The 14,900-nt window shown below is 39.2% G+C and overlaps 1 protein-coding gene across 2 annotated transcripts; it reads left to right on the top strand.

Annotated features, from left to right (window-relative positions):
- The first annotated feature begins 1,633 nt into the window (after nt 1-1,633).
- stim2a (tromal interaction molecule 2a) lies at nt 1,634-12,408 on the top strand. Of its 2 annotated transcripts, none has more exons than XM_058641205.1 (12): nt 1,634-2,502; nt 4,929-5,059; nt 6,030-6,141; nt 6,237-6,348; nt 6,465-6,580; nt 6,893-7,070; nt 7,156-7,333; nt 7,477-7,638; nt 7,782-7,882; nt 7,992-8,089; nt 8,687-8,870; nt 8,977-12,408. In XM_058641205.1, exons 1-12 carry the CDS (start codon nt 2,379-2,381, stop codon nt 10,451-10,453), a joined length of 2,973 nt encoding a protein of 990 aa, XP_058497188.1. In that variant the 5' UTR covers nt 1,634-2,378; the 3' UTR covers nt 10,454-12,408. The 2 variants fall into 2 exon arrangements, with proteins under 2 accessions (XP_058497188.1, XP_058497187.1); XM_058641204.1 differs by having other exon boundaries at nt 7,992-8,245.
- The last annotated feature ends 2,492 nt before the right edge of the window (nt 12,409-14,900 follow it).

Below are 14,900 nucleotides of genomic sequence, written 5' to 3'. Positions count from 1 at the left end.
TGCTTAAACAACCGTGTATGACTGTTCACATTTTTACGTGGAGCTTGTGTTGAAGTAAATGTCATCTTTCTCACATAGGACTTTTTTTTTCTCTCATCATCATCATCATCATCCCTCCATCTTTCTGGTGGTCTGGTCGAACGCTGAAAACCAATGATTCGTCTGCTGTTGTTCTACAGAGAAAGGTCAGGAATTAAACTGAGCTAAATGTCATTTGTGTACATGTTTTGGTGTCTGTGCTAAGGTTTTAAATTTGATCTATTTATCTTATCTATCTATCCATGTATCTATCTAGTCATGTGTTTGGGTAAAAGATTGCACTTACACACAGAACGTGAATATAATAGTGACTTTATGTCACGGCCAAATTAAATGAGGGATGTGTGGATGAAGGTTGCTGTATATATGTATATGAGCTCCTTGCTGTGTGACTTCTTGGTGTAGAGTTGTTTAAAGGAGTACTTCACTGATTTGCATTTAACTTTGTATTGCTAGAATAGGGGTAGTATTTTTGTAAAATTGTGCTTCCCAACCTCAGTTTCCCCTGAGTCGAGAAATATCTTCATTCTTTTCTTTGTTACATGTTCACCAGTGACACTTGGTCCGAGGCTTGAAACTGCAACGCTAATTCAGCTCTTTTTTAGACCCACTCGTAGGGGGACGGGGCCTCATTCCCAGAATGTAAACAGTGTCTGCCATCTTTGCTAACAAGTACGCTAACAGAACAAAGAAAAGAATGAAGATATTTCTCGACTCAGGGGAAACTGAGGTTGGGAAGCACAACTTTTCAAAAATACTAGCCCTATTCTAGTAATACAAGTATTCCTTTATTACTACTACTTTATTTCCATGTCCCACTCTTATCTTCTGATCGACTAGAGCTAATCACAGATCTATCTATCTATCTATCTATCTATCTATCTATCTATTCTTCCTTCCTTCCTTCCTTCACAGGACCTACTGAGGCCTTATTGGACACTTGCCTCCTGGACATGCTCTGCAGGGTAGAGGTCAGAACTGTCTCACTATTTTTAAACTGGGAGCCAGATTGCTGGGCTGTAACCTGATACTTTGTTACTTTAAGTGTGTATATATATGTGTGGTTGTTTGGTCTGCTTCTGTCCCTCACGCTCTTGTAAGTTTATGGCAAAAATGCTATACTTTGATGAGCCAGACCATGTGTCTCTTTGTTGGTGCCAAACTATGTACCCACATAGCTTGTGTGATCCGTTAACAAGGGTACAACAGACACACACACACAGACAGAGAGACAGACACAACATACAGGACGAGACGTATAACATGTTAATCCTGGCATGACAGTTTCGATCTCCAGCAAGTATGAGTCGTAATGAGGTCTAATTGATCCGGCACCCAAGCCGGAATCAGTAAGGCCATAAAAGTAGAGGATATTAAAAGGCCTGGCTGGTAGTTTGACCTCTGTGTTAATGTGCACAGAATATATTCTGTTCTGTAACAAATGATAAAGTGAAATTATGTGGCTGAGGTCAGTGGAATGACACTGAAGAAGTAGACACACATTTGACCTCAATGTACATATTTAGCTCGGGTAGTGAGTTAGAAAAGCTAATGAATTGCTGTTGGCCCAATGGAGAGAGAGAGAGAGACAGAGAGACAGAGTGTGCGCGTGTGTTCCGGTCAAGCTCGCCATACCTCGACGTCGGTGTTGGGAAAGGGACTTCAAAACTGAGAACCGAGAACTAAACAAGAAGGCCTACGATTATCTGGCTCACAGGAGACCAACAGCTGACAAAGGACATGCTCTAACTGGACTCTAGGAATAGAGAATGGTTTTTTCTACCCAAAGCGGATTATAAACCCTTGTTCTCCTCCTGATCTGACCTAAAGGAGGGTGTTGTCCTTTCTTCTTTAAAAGTCCTTTAAAAGTTTGACAACTTGCTGCTCATTGAAGACGTCTCATCCTCGGGAACTTTTATCCTGATATTTTGCACTATTTTGGATTAATTACTACAGAATCTGTTTTGTTTTTCTGGATTACGCACATATGGAGAGCTTTTACGCACATTCTTTGTATGTTTGAATGGCTGCAAATCATTAATGCAAACATTATTATGTTTTTTATTGTTTTTATTTAGATTTGTTTTTACATTTTGGGCGTTGTTTTGCATTTCACAATGCACACTAGTGTCGAGCTTGTTTGATTTCCCAACTGAATCAACAGTATCATATCTCGCGTCTTGGCTGCACCCGTAATAGCAACTCATATCGCTTGACACTGTACGCAGACTGTCACTGGTGCGTCCCAAACGGGCTTTTGGTACCGTGTATATATTTTTTTCCCCGTTTGCTTCGAGGGAATCTCAACTCTGGACGACGTTATTGTTTGACATCAGAAAATGCTGCCGTTGTCGCCTCTATTGCTCCTCGTTTTCCCCGCCGCGATCTTTGTGGCAGCGCAAAGCGCCGGGGACCTGCACGGTTTCACTCTGTCCAGTGGGAGCACAGGTTTCGACCCAGCAGGTAAGTAGTGAGTGCTGGTGCCGAACGAAACATGGAAACATGGAGCGGCCGAAATATAGACATGCTCAAATACAAAAAACGGGCTATTTGCTCTCACTTTTGGAACAGGAGTCCAGAGCCGGCCCAAGCCTTTATGGGGCCCTAAGCAGAGCCCCAACATCCCACTACTTCATTAGTGCTAGACTATTATTGATACAAATGTAATACTATAAATTGCATTAATTATAGGTGTGTTATTTACACCAAACCAGTTTCACTCTTGTTTTTTTTAACCTTAGAGGACAGTAAAATCACAAAAGTGGCCGTGCATTCATTTGCTATTTCACATTAAGTGTGAAGCACCAAGTGTGGTGATACTGAACTTGAATTAACCAAGTCAACCAGTTTAATGACTTTGGTGTGCACTAAATGCGCAAATCTTCAACTCCAAAATAATACTGAAACAATTTAACTTTATTTAGATATCTAAATATATCTGAAGATATCTAGATTCATTTAATATGTAAAAAAAACACGATTGGGGGCCCCAAGCACCCACTCAGTTCACTTATTCCTTGCATGAGTCTTTGGCATGCTAGGACAAAATGATAGTCATTTGTTCCATATTTACCCAAATTGTATCATGATTTGAGTGTGATTTTATATCTTCTACACAATATTTGATAAGAAATTGATTTGAAAATTTAGCTGCATATGTTTTGATGTTCAGCTAATGTCACTACTCTGATGACACTGAATGACACCTTTTTAAAAAAAGTCCTTTTTTAGAAAGCTGAAAAAGGACACTGAAAACACACTGAAAGGACACTTTCTTATTGATCTCTCAATAAGAAAGCATATTGAGAGATCGAGTTAAATTTTCAGAACACTGAAGCATATGTGAACCTTCTGGGAAACAAAAACTTTTTATGTCTTTGCATCAAATAAATGGCTGAATGATGCTCCTAAATCCAGCAGCAAGGATGTTTAAACATCTCCCCAGGACAGGTTTTATGCTGTGCATCTTGTGCTTGTGAGGATGAGCAGATGAACATGGATTACTGCAGATATTTACTATCAAACTTCAGTTTTATGTTTTTAGTATAGAACAAGGTCAAGTAAAACAAATTAAAAAAAATTGAATTTACTACGTTATTGGTATACCAAATAATTAGGGATGAGAATCAGTATTCGGAATCACTGGATTGGATATCAAACAAATAAAAATGGAAAATCTGATACAATCCAAAAATCCTATATATCCTATGTAAAAAGGTAAATAAAAATCAGCAAAAGCATTTTAGCTGAGTCATGTTTGGGCTGTTTATTTCTTCCTTTTTGGAGAACAATATTTGTCACACGGTTGGAAAATGATGTCTTTGAAATGACTCAGCACAAGTCGTTCATTTTTGTTTGTCATGTCACCTTCCTATTTTCAGTATGTCTTGTTTTTGTTTTTTTCCTAAGCCACTCTTCACCATTGTATTTGTCCTTGGACTGTGAGTGAAGAGCAGCTATGTATTTGGGGGACTGGTTATCCGTGGGTTTACCGGGCTCACCGTTGACCCCCTGGTCTCTTTAGTGCCCCCGGAGCACCAGAACTCTGTACAGTCACACAGACAAAATGGGCTCTGACTCACTGGACTGACTAATGACAAAAAGCTGTGTGTGTCATCCCTTGCATTAGTTCCCATATACTGACATAGCCTGGAACACAGTGTTCAGTGTAAATCCTAAGCAGGTTTCCATTGTGTCCCTGGCTTTATAAAACACATGATCAATGGTCACATAACTGAAAAACAAACAGTGAACTGGTTGACTGGCATTTACCACCTATATTTACTCATATGAATAAATGACTGCGCGAGATTAAGTGCAGGCTGCAGACTGATTGGACACTAAATCTGCTAGGAAGCTTATTAAAAAAGTTCTTGATGGGGGAAATTTGTTTTGAGTGACTGAAGAACAGACGTCAGTCCTAACAGATCATTTAGTTGGTGCATTTAGCTGAATGATCTACTTTATGTGGATAGAAAGATCTGTGTTTTACAGATACTTAAGCAACACGTCTCTGTTGACAGCAAAGCCTGTACGTTTCCTTGTGATTATCATAAAATAAACATTTTCTTGCCTAACCTGTTTAAGGGATAAAAACGATGGCCCATGGCCATTTGATTTTTTTGTTGACACAGTAAACGTCAGCCAGATAAATACTCTATTTGTGTCGCACCTGACGTTTAATTTGTACGTTAATTGAATGAGCCACAAGAAACATTCACTCAGCACAAAGCAAATTAGATGATCCTTCCCCGTGTGTGCTTTTAAATGAGCAGTGATTCATGCTCACATCACTACCATAAGTCTTGGACTGGAATGAAATAATGCATTTCTATATGTTGAGTGAAATGATGATTTGTCAAATGTCATTGGCTTCCTGTCCCATGTAGATCCCTGCATGGGAGTGTATCCACCATGTATGAGTGAGGCAGATCGCTTCAGCCTGGAAGCCCTGCGGAGCATTCATCATATGATGGATGATGACAAGGATGGAGGAATTGAAGTGGAGGAGAGTATGGAGGTACAAGGCGCTTTTCATAATACTGTTTATTCACGTTTCCCCTTCTGTTCTTAGAAGCTGCAAAGGCCCAGTGTTTGTATCTTCTTGTGCCCGAGAGGCAGTCAGAGTGAAGCAGTACAACAACAGGTGTCCTGGCTGATGGGAGAGTCAAATGCTACTTTAAGGATAGCAATGGTATAACTTTTGCTTTTGGCTCAGTGACAAAATGTTGTTTGGACTAAAGAATATGGAAACACTGGTGACCTTCAAAGCCAAGTCTTAATGTTGTCTGACTCCAGTGTCTTCTATTCTTCAATGAGTTTGTTTGAGTCAGGAAAAAAGAGAAAGAAAATTAAAGAATTATTATTATTATTATTGTTATTGTTGATGTTTTTATATCCCGCGCATATGTTATTACTATCGTAAACCAATAGCAAAAAATACTAACACTATCAGAACCTTTGTATTTATATATAATTTTGTAGTCATATAAACATGTTATTGATCTAAACATGCATTCATCCCTGCATGTGGCTGTATGCATGTGTAATGACATGTTTAATAATTTAATTGTAGTATTCAGAGCAGGGAGGTATTTTGTCCAGAGAGGTTTGTGAGTCGTATGTGACATTGGTTGTAAATCCAGAATTCCAGAAGGCCTTCGGCCTCCAGAATGCAGTGCACCGATACAGTATCCAGGGGCTCAGGTTGCGGTTGCCATAGAAATATCAAGGGTAGGGGCCTGTATAATCAGAACACCGCCTCAGGATTCCTTCAGCCATCATATGAAGCCTCGGTTTACAGCCAAGACGCATTCCAGGACTGCACTATCACAGACAACCATGTCCATGCAGTCTCTGAAGTTTGCACTACACGCTTATGGTTCTGTATCCATTCTAATTTAATACACTTAAAAAAAATATCTCCTTACCTTAAATCTCAAAACCATTCCAAGCCTTCATTTCTGTGCACCTACTGTATATTTTTGCAGTTTATCATTGAAGACATGAAGCAGCAGCAGACCAACAAACACAGCAACCTGCACAGAGAAGACCAACACATCACAATTGAGGAGCTCTGGAGGGGCTGGAAGTCATCTGAAGGTGTGTGAGGATGACAGAGAGACGTCATTGCCTGTGTCATTCCAAATTCAACGCTGAATTTTATTTCTTTTGTCTCCCCTTGTTTAAATTTCCAGTACATAACTGGACTCAAGATGATGTGCTTCGCTGGCTGAAGGATTTTGTTGAGTTGCCGCAGTATGAGAGAAACTTCAAAGATTTTAAAGCCAACGGAAACACACTACCAAGGCAAGGACAGCCAATGAGATCGCTATAATCAACCAAGATTAAGTGATGTGCGACCCGGGTTAAAGGAAAACCAACACGCTGTGCTGTCTGTAACAGTCTGTGACATGTGTGTGCAGGATTGCAGCTAATGAGCCGTCATTCCTGAGTGGTCATCTGAGGGTTCAGGACCAGAGAGACAAACAGAAACTCAATATCAAGGCTCTGGATGTAGTGTTGTTTGGGCCACCTACACGTAAGAACAAGGCCTCAAATGCTCTCTGCTCTTATGTCTCTTGAATGCATCTGTTTTTGTTGCCTCATAAGCTCTCTCTCTCTCATATCATACGGAAGAGAGTGTTTGTTTCTTCTTGGGCTTTCCCTCAAATGCTATAACATGGGTTAGATGGGTTAAATGAGTTTCCTGTGATTCTTGCAGACCAATGCCTTTTAAAAAAAATCTCGTGATCTTATCTTTTTAATTTTAATGCCCTGTAATTCATTTCAAGCCAGAGATGTTGATGACAATACATCCTCTATTAATAATCATCTTTCCACTACACCATAGGTCCTCCTCATAATTACATGAAGGACCTGCTGCTCATTGTGTCAGTGGTGATGGGAGTTGGAGGCTGCTGGTTTGCCCAGGTCCAAAACAAAGCCAGTAAAGTCCACATAACCAAGATGATAAAAGATTTGGAAAGTCTTCAGAGGGCTGAACAGAGTCTCATGGATTTACAAGAACAGTGAGTTTTTTGTCTGTAACCTAACTTGATTATTTAAATGACTTTGTCTTATTGAATTGCACAAATAATGTTTCCACTTTCTCAGACTGGAGCTGGCCCAGGAAGAGAAGCGTAATGTTGCAGAGCAGAAACAGAACCTGGAGGAGAAGATGAGAGATGAGATCATGGGAGCACAAGAGGAGGCTTACCGCCTGCATGAGCTGAGACAGGGAGCTGTCACTGAGCTCAGCCGCCTGCGATATGCAGAGGAAGAGCTGGAACAGGTACTCATACCATTCATACAACCATAAGCAAGAAGCTTGCTTCATAAAATTGGCTTAATTGTGGTTGACAATGAGAAGATCCCAATTAGTGACAACCAAGTCTCCAAGTAAACATCTCAATTTAAACAATTGTATGTGTTTAGGTTCGTGGGGCATTGAAGCAGGCTGAGAAGGACATACAGGCTAGTTGGACGGCCTCAGAGGCTCTCCAGCTGTGGCTTCAGCTGACACATGAGGTAGAAGTCCAGTACTACAATGTCAAGAAGCACAGTGCAGAACTGCAACTTGGTACAGCCAAGGAAGAGGTAATTGATGACGTGAAAAGAAATACTACTATTTACAAAACGTTGAAAACTTTTTACTCTGTCAACATTTACCAGTGACAAGAATTCAGCCCTCAGACTTTGTACTTGCTGTTGACTGTTTTAAAGTCTATACTTTCTTGCAGGCAGAAAGAATTAAAAAGAAAAGAAGTTCTGTCTTCGGGACACTGCATGTTGCCCACAGCTCCTCTCTAGACCAGGTCGATCACAAGATCCTGGGAGCAAAGTGAGTGACAAAATGAAATGTGCAGGTTGGTTTTGTGCAGATGTGTGGCTTCTCCAGTAAATATGTAAGAAGTAATACACAGTGGCAAGCATCTTTGTATTTGTTCAAGGAATGCCTTGTCTGAAGTAACAGCCTGCCTACGGGAGCGCCTCCATCGTTGGCAGAAGATTGAGCGCCTCTGCGGCTTCCCCGTCATCAAAAATCCAGGTCTAGCAAACCTCACTGCTCAGCTCTATTCAGACTCAATTACCCTGGGGTTGCCCAGAGTATCCCAGACATCTTGTTCATGCCATAGCTCCGTACATGGATCTATAGAAGATCTGTTGGAAGAGTCTGCTTCTCCAATCTTACCACATATGCAAGGTAAAGTGGCAGGAATTCTCAAATTTTTGTCCATGACGTGTCATAATTCAACATAATGACATAATGTCAATTGTGACAACTCGGATCATAATGGATCACCATGCGAATCGTTCAGAAATCCTTTATGTCCAGGAACAGCCGTACATTTTACAGTTCACCTGTCTTTTAATGTATTATGCATCAATATGATGCAAATATTCAATCAGTACACAAACAGTCACAAAAAACTGAAAAAAAGTGTAAAGGTATTGTGAATAACTTGATGTTATTTTGACATGTTTATGGCTGACTAAAATATTGATGTTAGTTCAAGTCATCAAGCCTCTAGAATCATATTTTACTGCAATTGAGTAACAAGGGATGTAATCATTGCTACACTCCACCACTGTTTCAATATATGGATAATGTTTGCTGATTGGTTCATCTTTGGGTTTCTTCTAGTGACAGTTCCACCACTGAAGCACTCTCCTCGAACACAGGGATCACTATGTCGGCCACGTCGTGTCATTGCTCAGCCGCCGTCGACTATGATCTCCTCAGACCCTGATCTTCTCATCCCCATACGAGCTCCTTACCCTTGCTTTGATGAAGAAGAGAACCTCCTCCTGAAAACTCTCAAGAAGCAGTATGTTTTCTAGTCCACAACTTGAGATAGCCATTTCATTTTTCATTCAAGTGTTCACTTGGTCATTACCTAACTCCTTCTTTATTTCTTTCTTACACATTTACAGACACTCCCAAGAGAAGTTCTCAGACGCAGACTATATGACTTCACCTCCTCTCAGCAAAATGTTTCATAGTCCAATGGATGCTTCCTCTCAAAAGCTCTATCACAATGATACTGAGCTACTTGGAGACCCCCCCATTGCAAAAGTAGAGGCTGTTCCAGTTCATAAAATTGCCACAGAAGAGCTTGAAGGCTCTGTGGATGTTGCTAGTAGGAGGATGGCAAAGGACAAATTGTTGGAGAGCCCTTTGGAACCCCATTCTTTAAAGATGTCCAGAGAAGACGCTCTGGTAGATGCTACATCAAGGAAGATGTCCCGAGACAGGATGGACGTTCCCATTGATGTTACTGTTAGAAAAGGGATTCCCAGTGAGATGGATGCTGAATTTTCAACCCGGAAAGGAGAGAGAGAAACATTTGGGGACTTGACAGACACTGCTTTAAGGAATATATACAGAGAAAGAGGTGATATACCATTGGATATGAGAAAGATGATCTGGAATGAATTGGAAACAACAGAGAAACAGGCTCCAAGGAAAATATCTAGAGATATGATGGGGTCTTCATTCGACAGCATCTCAAGAAAGATAATACGAGATGATGCCGAGCATCTGTTGGATTCAGGATCTAGAAGAATTACAAGAGATTCACAGGGAATGTCCTTTGATTCAGTTAGTAGAAAGCTTCAACGAAGTAAAGGGGAAAGCCAGCTTGATTCTTCAGTGAGGGCAGTAGCAGTAGACAAAATGGTTGAACCCACTGTAACACCACGAAAAATATCTGGAGAAGAGTTGGAGTATAGCACAGATACTGCTTCCCTTAAGATGCTACCCAGAGAGACACGTGATGCATTTATGGATACCTCATTTTCCACAGAGCAAGAGTTTGGTTTAGAACAACCAACAAACAGGTGGATGCTAAGAGATGACCTTGAGCTGTCTGCTGGTTCTCTCAGACGGAGAACTTCAAGAATGCCAAGAGATGCCCCTGAATGTGCCATCGACAATCCCACTGGAAACATCTGCAATAAAGTTGACTGCCCACTTGAAATACCCAGGCACTCAACACTGACAGAGGAGCTGGAAACATCTGAATCAAGTTATTTTCCTGTTCAATTTGATGAGCCAGACCTTATGGTAACCTCCAAGGTGCCACTGACACCAATAGACCCTTTCACTGTTGGCCCACTGAGCCAGCTTGTGTATGATGGAATCCTTGAGAAGTCCCGCAACTCCATGGCAACTAACCCAACCAGCCTCTCAACACCTAACCTATATCAGAAGAAGCTGCTAGCAGAGGTGGAGCCTCCTGTGCCGCCACCAAGGGCTGCCGTTTCATCTCTTGCGTCTCCTCCTGAGACCAAAGAAGACAAGACTAAGGAGAAGGAAAAGAGTAGGAAATCCCTCAAGCTCAAAAGTATTTTCAAAAAGAGACCCGAGTCAACTTCAGAGAAAACTCAAAGTGGACTTCATAAACTCTGACAATCAACTGAGAGTATTTATACATTTTTATTTAAAAAAGTATTTTAATATACCAGAAAATCAGAAACTCACTGAAAATATCAGGTAGCACTTTTTAAAAAGCACAATCTTACTTAAAGCTGGGTCTTACTGAAAATCATTTTAAAACCCAGCGGTGCAAGACTTTTAATGTTGAAAGACACAACTAGCATATTGTTTGATGAAAGTTTGGTACACATATGATTTAAATACTACAAAACAATGTCAAGAATATTGTCAATATGGCACTCAGCTAATGTTTTTACACAGTCTTACTTCATATTATATTTATTTTATTAAGTCTTACATGTATGTATGGCTGACATCAAATTATTTTTAATTAACCTATTTATTTAGATGTGGATTTTTTGATACTTTGCCTTCAGCTGAATGACGGACTGTTGAAACACATGATGTTTCTCTGTATAACAGAGGCTGGAACTGCTTCAGCTTAATTTTTTTGCATCAATCTGTTCCAGGTACATTTAATGAGGTCTCAATATAGGTTTCCCGATCTTAATTGAAGTTGTCGGATATGAAGGGAAAACAGAGTTTATATCCTGACTACTATAAGTAATACTGCAATACTGTGACAACGAGAATTGGACAAAAAAGGAAGTGGCCCCTTTTTCTTGTGTTCAATAGACCGCACTCATGTTGCATTCTGCTCATGTATTCATGTTTCAGAAATGACTCAGAGTTGTGAATCCAAATACCTCAAGTTGAAAAAAAGTTTAATTGAGCAGCGTGTTCCCGTTATCCAGTATAAAGTGAATTTAGAGGTGGGCTCTTGCTTGGAAGGAAGTCTACTTGGTGGTTTCCAAACATTTCTAAAACACATCAGTGCCATCGATTTTCATGCACTCTTCATGTTTTAGCAACACTTTGAAGAGTACACTTATCTCGTTCTGCAAAAGCAGATCATTATTATACATAATCATTTTTTAGATTTAGCTGTTTAAATGATTTTATTTCTTGAATTATATTTGATTGTTGTTTGATTTGTGACAGATTTGAAACCAAGTTTACATTTATTTGGTCAGTCAGTCAACAACAGATATTTGTCTTTGAGGTTCGTTGGCTGGCCCTGCTTTTGTAGTCCAACCAATAAGAAAAAATAAATAAAGGATAGGATTATAAATTATGATAAAAATTAAGCTATAAGTTCTGGCATATGTAATTTTGGGAGCTGAAATAGCCACCTTTAACCTGCAGAAGGACAGATGAGATTTTGCTGCTGTCTACAATCTGGCGAGATGTTGATGATGAGATGAGATGAGAAATCTCCCTATTCTAAATTAAAGGAAAACATCTAATTACAATTTGATTGCTTTGTTTCCTGAAGCACATTTTCATAACTGAAACTGCTTGCTGCTTTGTGTGTGTGTTGTTTATTTTTGTTGTTGTTTTTTTAAATAAGTGTGCGTGCCATTGGTGTGTGATAGTAGAGTTTCCATCGTGTGCAGACGGGCATTTTCTATTTGCTTAACAAATAAGCAGCCCAAATAAACAGGCTTAATTGAATTAACATTGAGCCATTAAAAACTGATTAGTCCTGATCCTGTGGATCACATTGAGAAGTTTTGTTGAAAACATTTTTGAGAAAAAAAAAAAAATCTTAAGAGCAGTTTACTTGATTTCTTTGTAGTGTGTGCACTGAATTGCACATTTGAATGCTTGAATTGTTTATATTAAATAATTATTTTTGTTTAGATTGTTGTTTACAGACATAAATTCAGTGGTCTGCCACGGCTATTTTGCTTTAAATTTGATTTATTGGAATATATATTTCTCATGTCTTACACTGTATCAGGAATAAAAAATTATCTTGTTTTAGATAAGGGCAGTTGCTGTATGCTGCTGTATTTTGGTATGACAATGATTTAATTGACTTGTTTGCTGATTTAATAACAAAAATAAACTTTAAATAAATTTTTTTTCGCTTTATTGTGCAATTAAATCTACAAATTAGAATGATTAATTGTTCTTCAAACAGTAATAACCACCATCATACATTCATTTTGATTTGTTGTTAATTGTAAAAAAAATATACAGTATAAAGTATATTTCATTAGACCCTTCGAATAGAACTATTGTGTTCATTTTCATTTCAACAACACAGTAAATTTAGATTTCATTAAATACTTACTCAAATTAGAATTACAAAAGGACAGCATAATTCAGGTTGGACTGCTGACCTGTAAATTTCAACTCCTGTGTAAGACACATTGTCTTTCCATGAGTGGTCAGGCGACTTTTGCCACAGGGTAATCTGATTTACTCACCATTCCACTTTCATTTACCAACAAACATGATACCACACACTCGCACACACTTGTAGATATAATGCATTCACTAGCCCCTTACCCTAACCTTAGCCATCATAACTAAATGCCTAAAACTAATTTACCTAACCAACCATAAAATCAAGTCTTAACCAGCCCTTTTAAAGTTTGATAGAATGTGTGGACCAGTCAATTGTCCTCACTTCCTGTGGTTTACACGTTCTTTGGTCCTCACAAACATGTATGTAAAGTACACACACACACACACACATTGGCACTTCAATCATCGTGAGGACCCTCATACACATAATACATTCCCTAGCCTAGCCCCTTACCTTAACCTTAACCATCACAATTAAATGCCTAATCCTAACTTAAACCCAATTGTAACATTCACCCTAAAACCAGGAGTTAACCCCAAAAATAGGCCTTTAAAGAAATAAGGACCAGCCAAAATATCCTCACTTTGCCACAGTGTCCTCACACACACACGGTCACGGACTGCAGGGGCATTAGTACTTACACATTTTAGATTCCCGATGTCTTAATTGCAGCAGCACAGAAAAAGAGGACAACAAGCAAGTTATTCTATGTAGAAAACAAGAATTTATCTATGGAAATCGTGTGAAACTATAAGTGTAAAATTACAAGTGCTGTTAAATCAATAACACTGAAACTTTACGAGGCTATGAATGACAAAACAGAGATATACTATAACATATAAAATCACACAGAGTGTGTAGTAAAGTTAAATGATGTTATTTAAAAATAACTTCAAACAAACCCAGTGAAAACACCATCTGTGACATGTGAATGACTCATGGAATGACTCATGGAATATTCATAGCCTAATAGAAATTCACTATTTTTGCAGTAGTAAATAAGACAACACTTTGGGTGAAATGGATATTTTATAAACTACGGTATGAAAGGCTGCTGATCAGTGTTTGTTCACTTCAGTATGGCTCGTTGAAAAAATTGCCTGCCAGTGGGATTCTTTGGTACAAATATTTTCTTTGAATATGTTGCTATTCACATTATTTGTCTTCAAGCTTGGAAACACAGTTTCACTGTAAAGACATGCCTGTCACATAAAAGGGATATGACATTCTGTTGTCTTGTTGTATGAATTTAAGACAGCTCATAGACACCCTTTTCATTTGTGGCACAAGTCTGGTTGGCTGGACAGTGGTACCAAAGCTAAAGCTGTAAAAAGATGACCGTGTCATTTATTTAGTTCAGTGTAGTCACACATATTCTTAATCATGAACAACAGCAGAAACAGACAATACCAAGTAAATTTAAATATGTATGAGGCTTCAAATGAACCTTTGTGACATTGTTGTGTGGAAGAACTGGAAACCCCAGTAACGTGATTCAGAGCTGAGGGAGCCACTGTTCCAACTAGTGTCTTACTTCAGTTATTTTGGAATGGTTGCATCATTGGCACAAGGTTGTGTTTCTTTTCGTGGCCATGCTCCAGAACCCTAAGTGTGCCATGAACTGGAGTCTGCCTGCAGTGGTCACCGAGTCTGTTTGTCATTGTGGGATTCACTGATCTCATGGACAGAACTGTGTGGTTGATTGTTCACTCGGCTGACCTCTGACCTCTGACTTCTTTGGAAACTTGGAAACATCTGTTCTCCATTCCATATCTAACAGAACAACAGACAGAAACATTTTAGTTTAAACGAGACAATTCATTAAAATAAAATGGCTTGCACATAAATACTGAGACCATGATATTTTTCTATGTATCTTAATATGCAATAAACGGAGATCACAAATGTTCTAGGTATCTTCTTAATCCAAGAGATATTGTTATTATGTAAGATAAATTGATATACTGTATGTTACATTGGAGCACTGTAGTTTATATTATTTTATAATACATCGCTGAGGGACCGTGGGGATGCTGTGCCAATCTTAGCTGACAAAGGGCGACAGGCGGGGTACACCCTGGACAGATCACCAGTCCATCACAGGATCACATAGACATAGACAAACAACCATCCACTCACACTCTCACGCCTGAGTGTCCAATTTACCTAATCCCCAAATCTGTGGGAGGAAACCGGAGAACTCGGAAAAAACCATTTTATACTACACACCAGAGTGAATGAATATAAGGATGCACTGCTTGT

Source organism: Solea solea, chromosome 10, assembly GCF_958295425.1.
Source record: "Solea solea chromosome 10, fSolSol10.1, whole genome shotgun sequence".
Taxonomy (NCBI): Eukaryota; Metazoa; Chordata; class Actinopteri; order Pleuronectiformes; family Soleidae; genus Solea; species Solea solea.
Note: the sequence above shows the minus strand (reverse complement) of the source record. Positions and strands in the feature narration are given on the sequence as shown.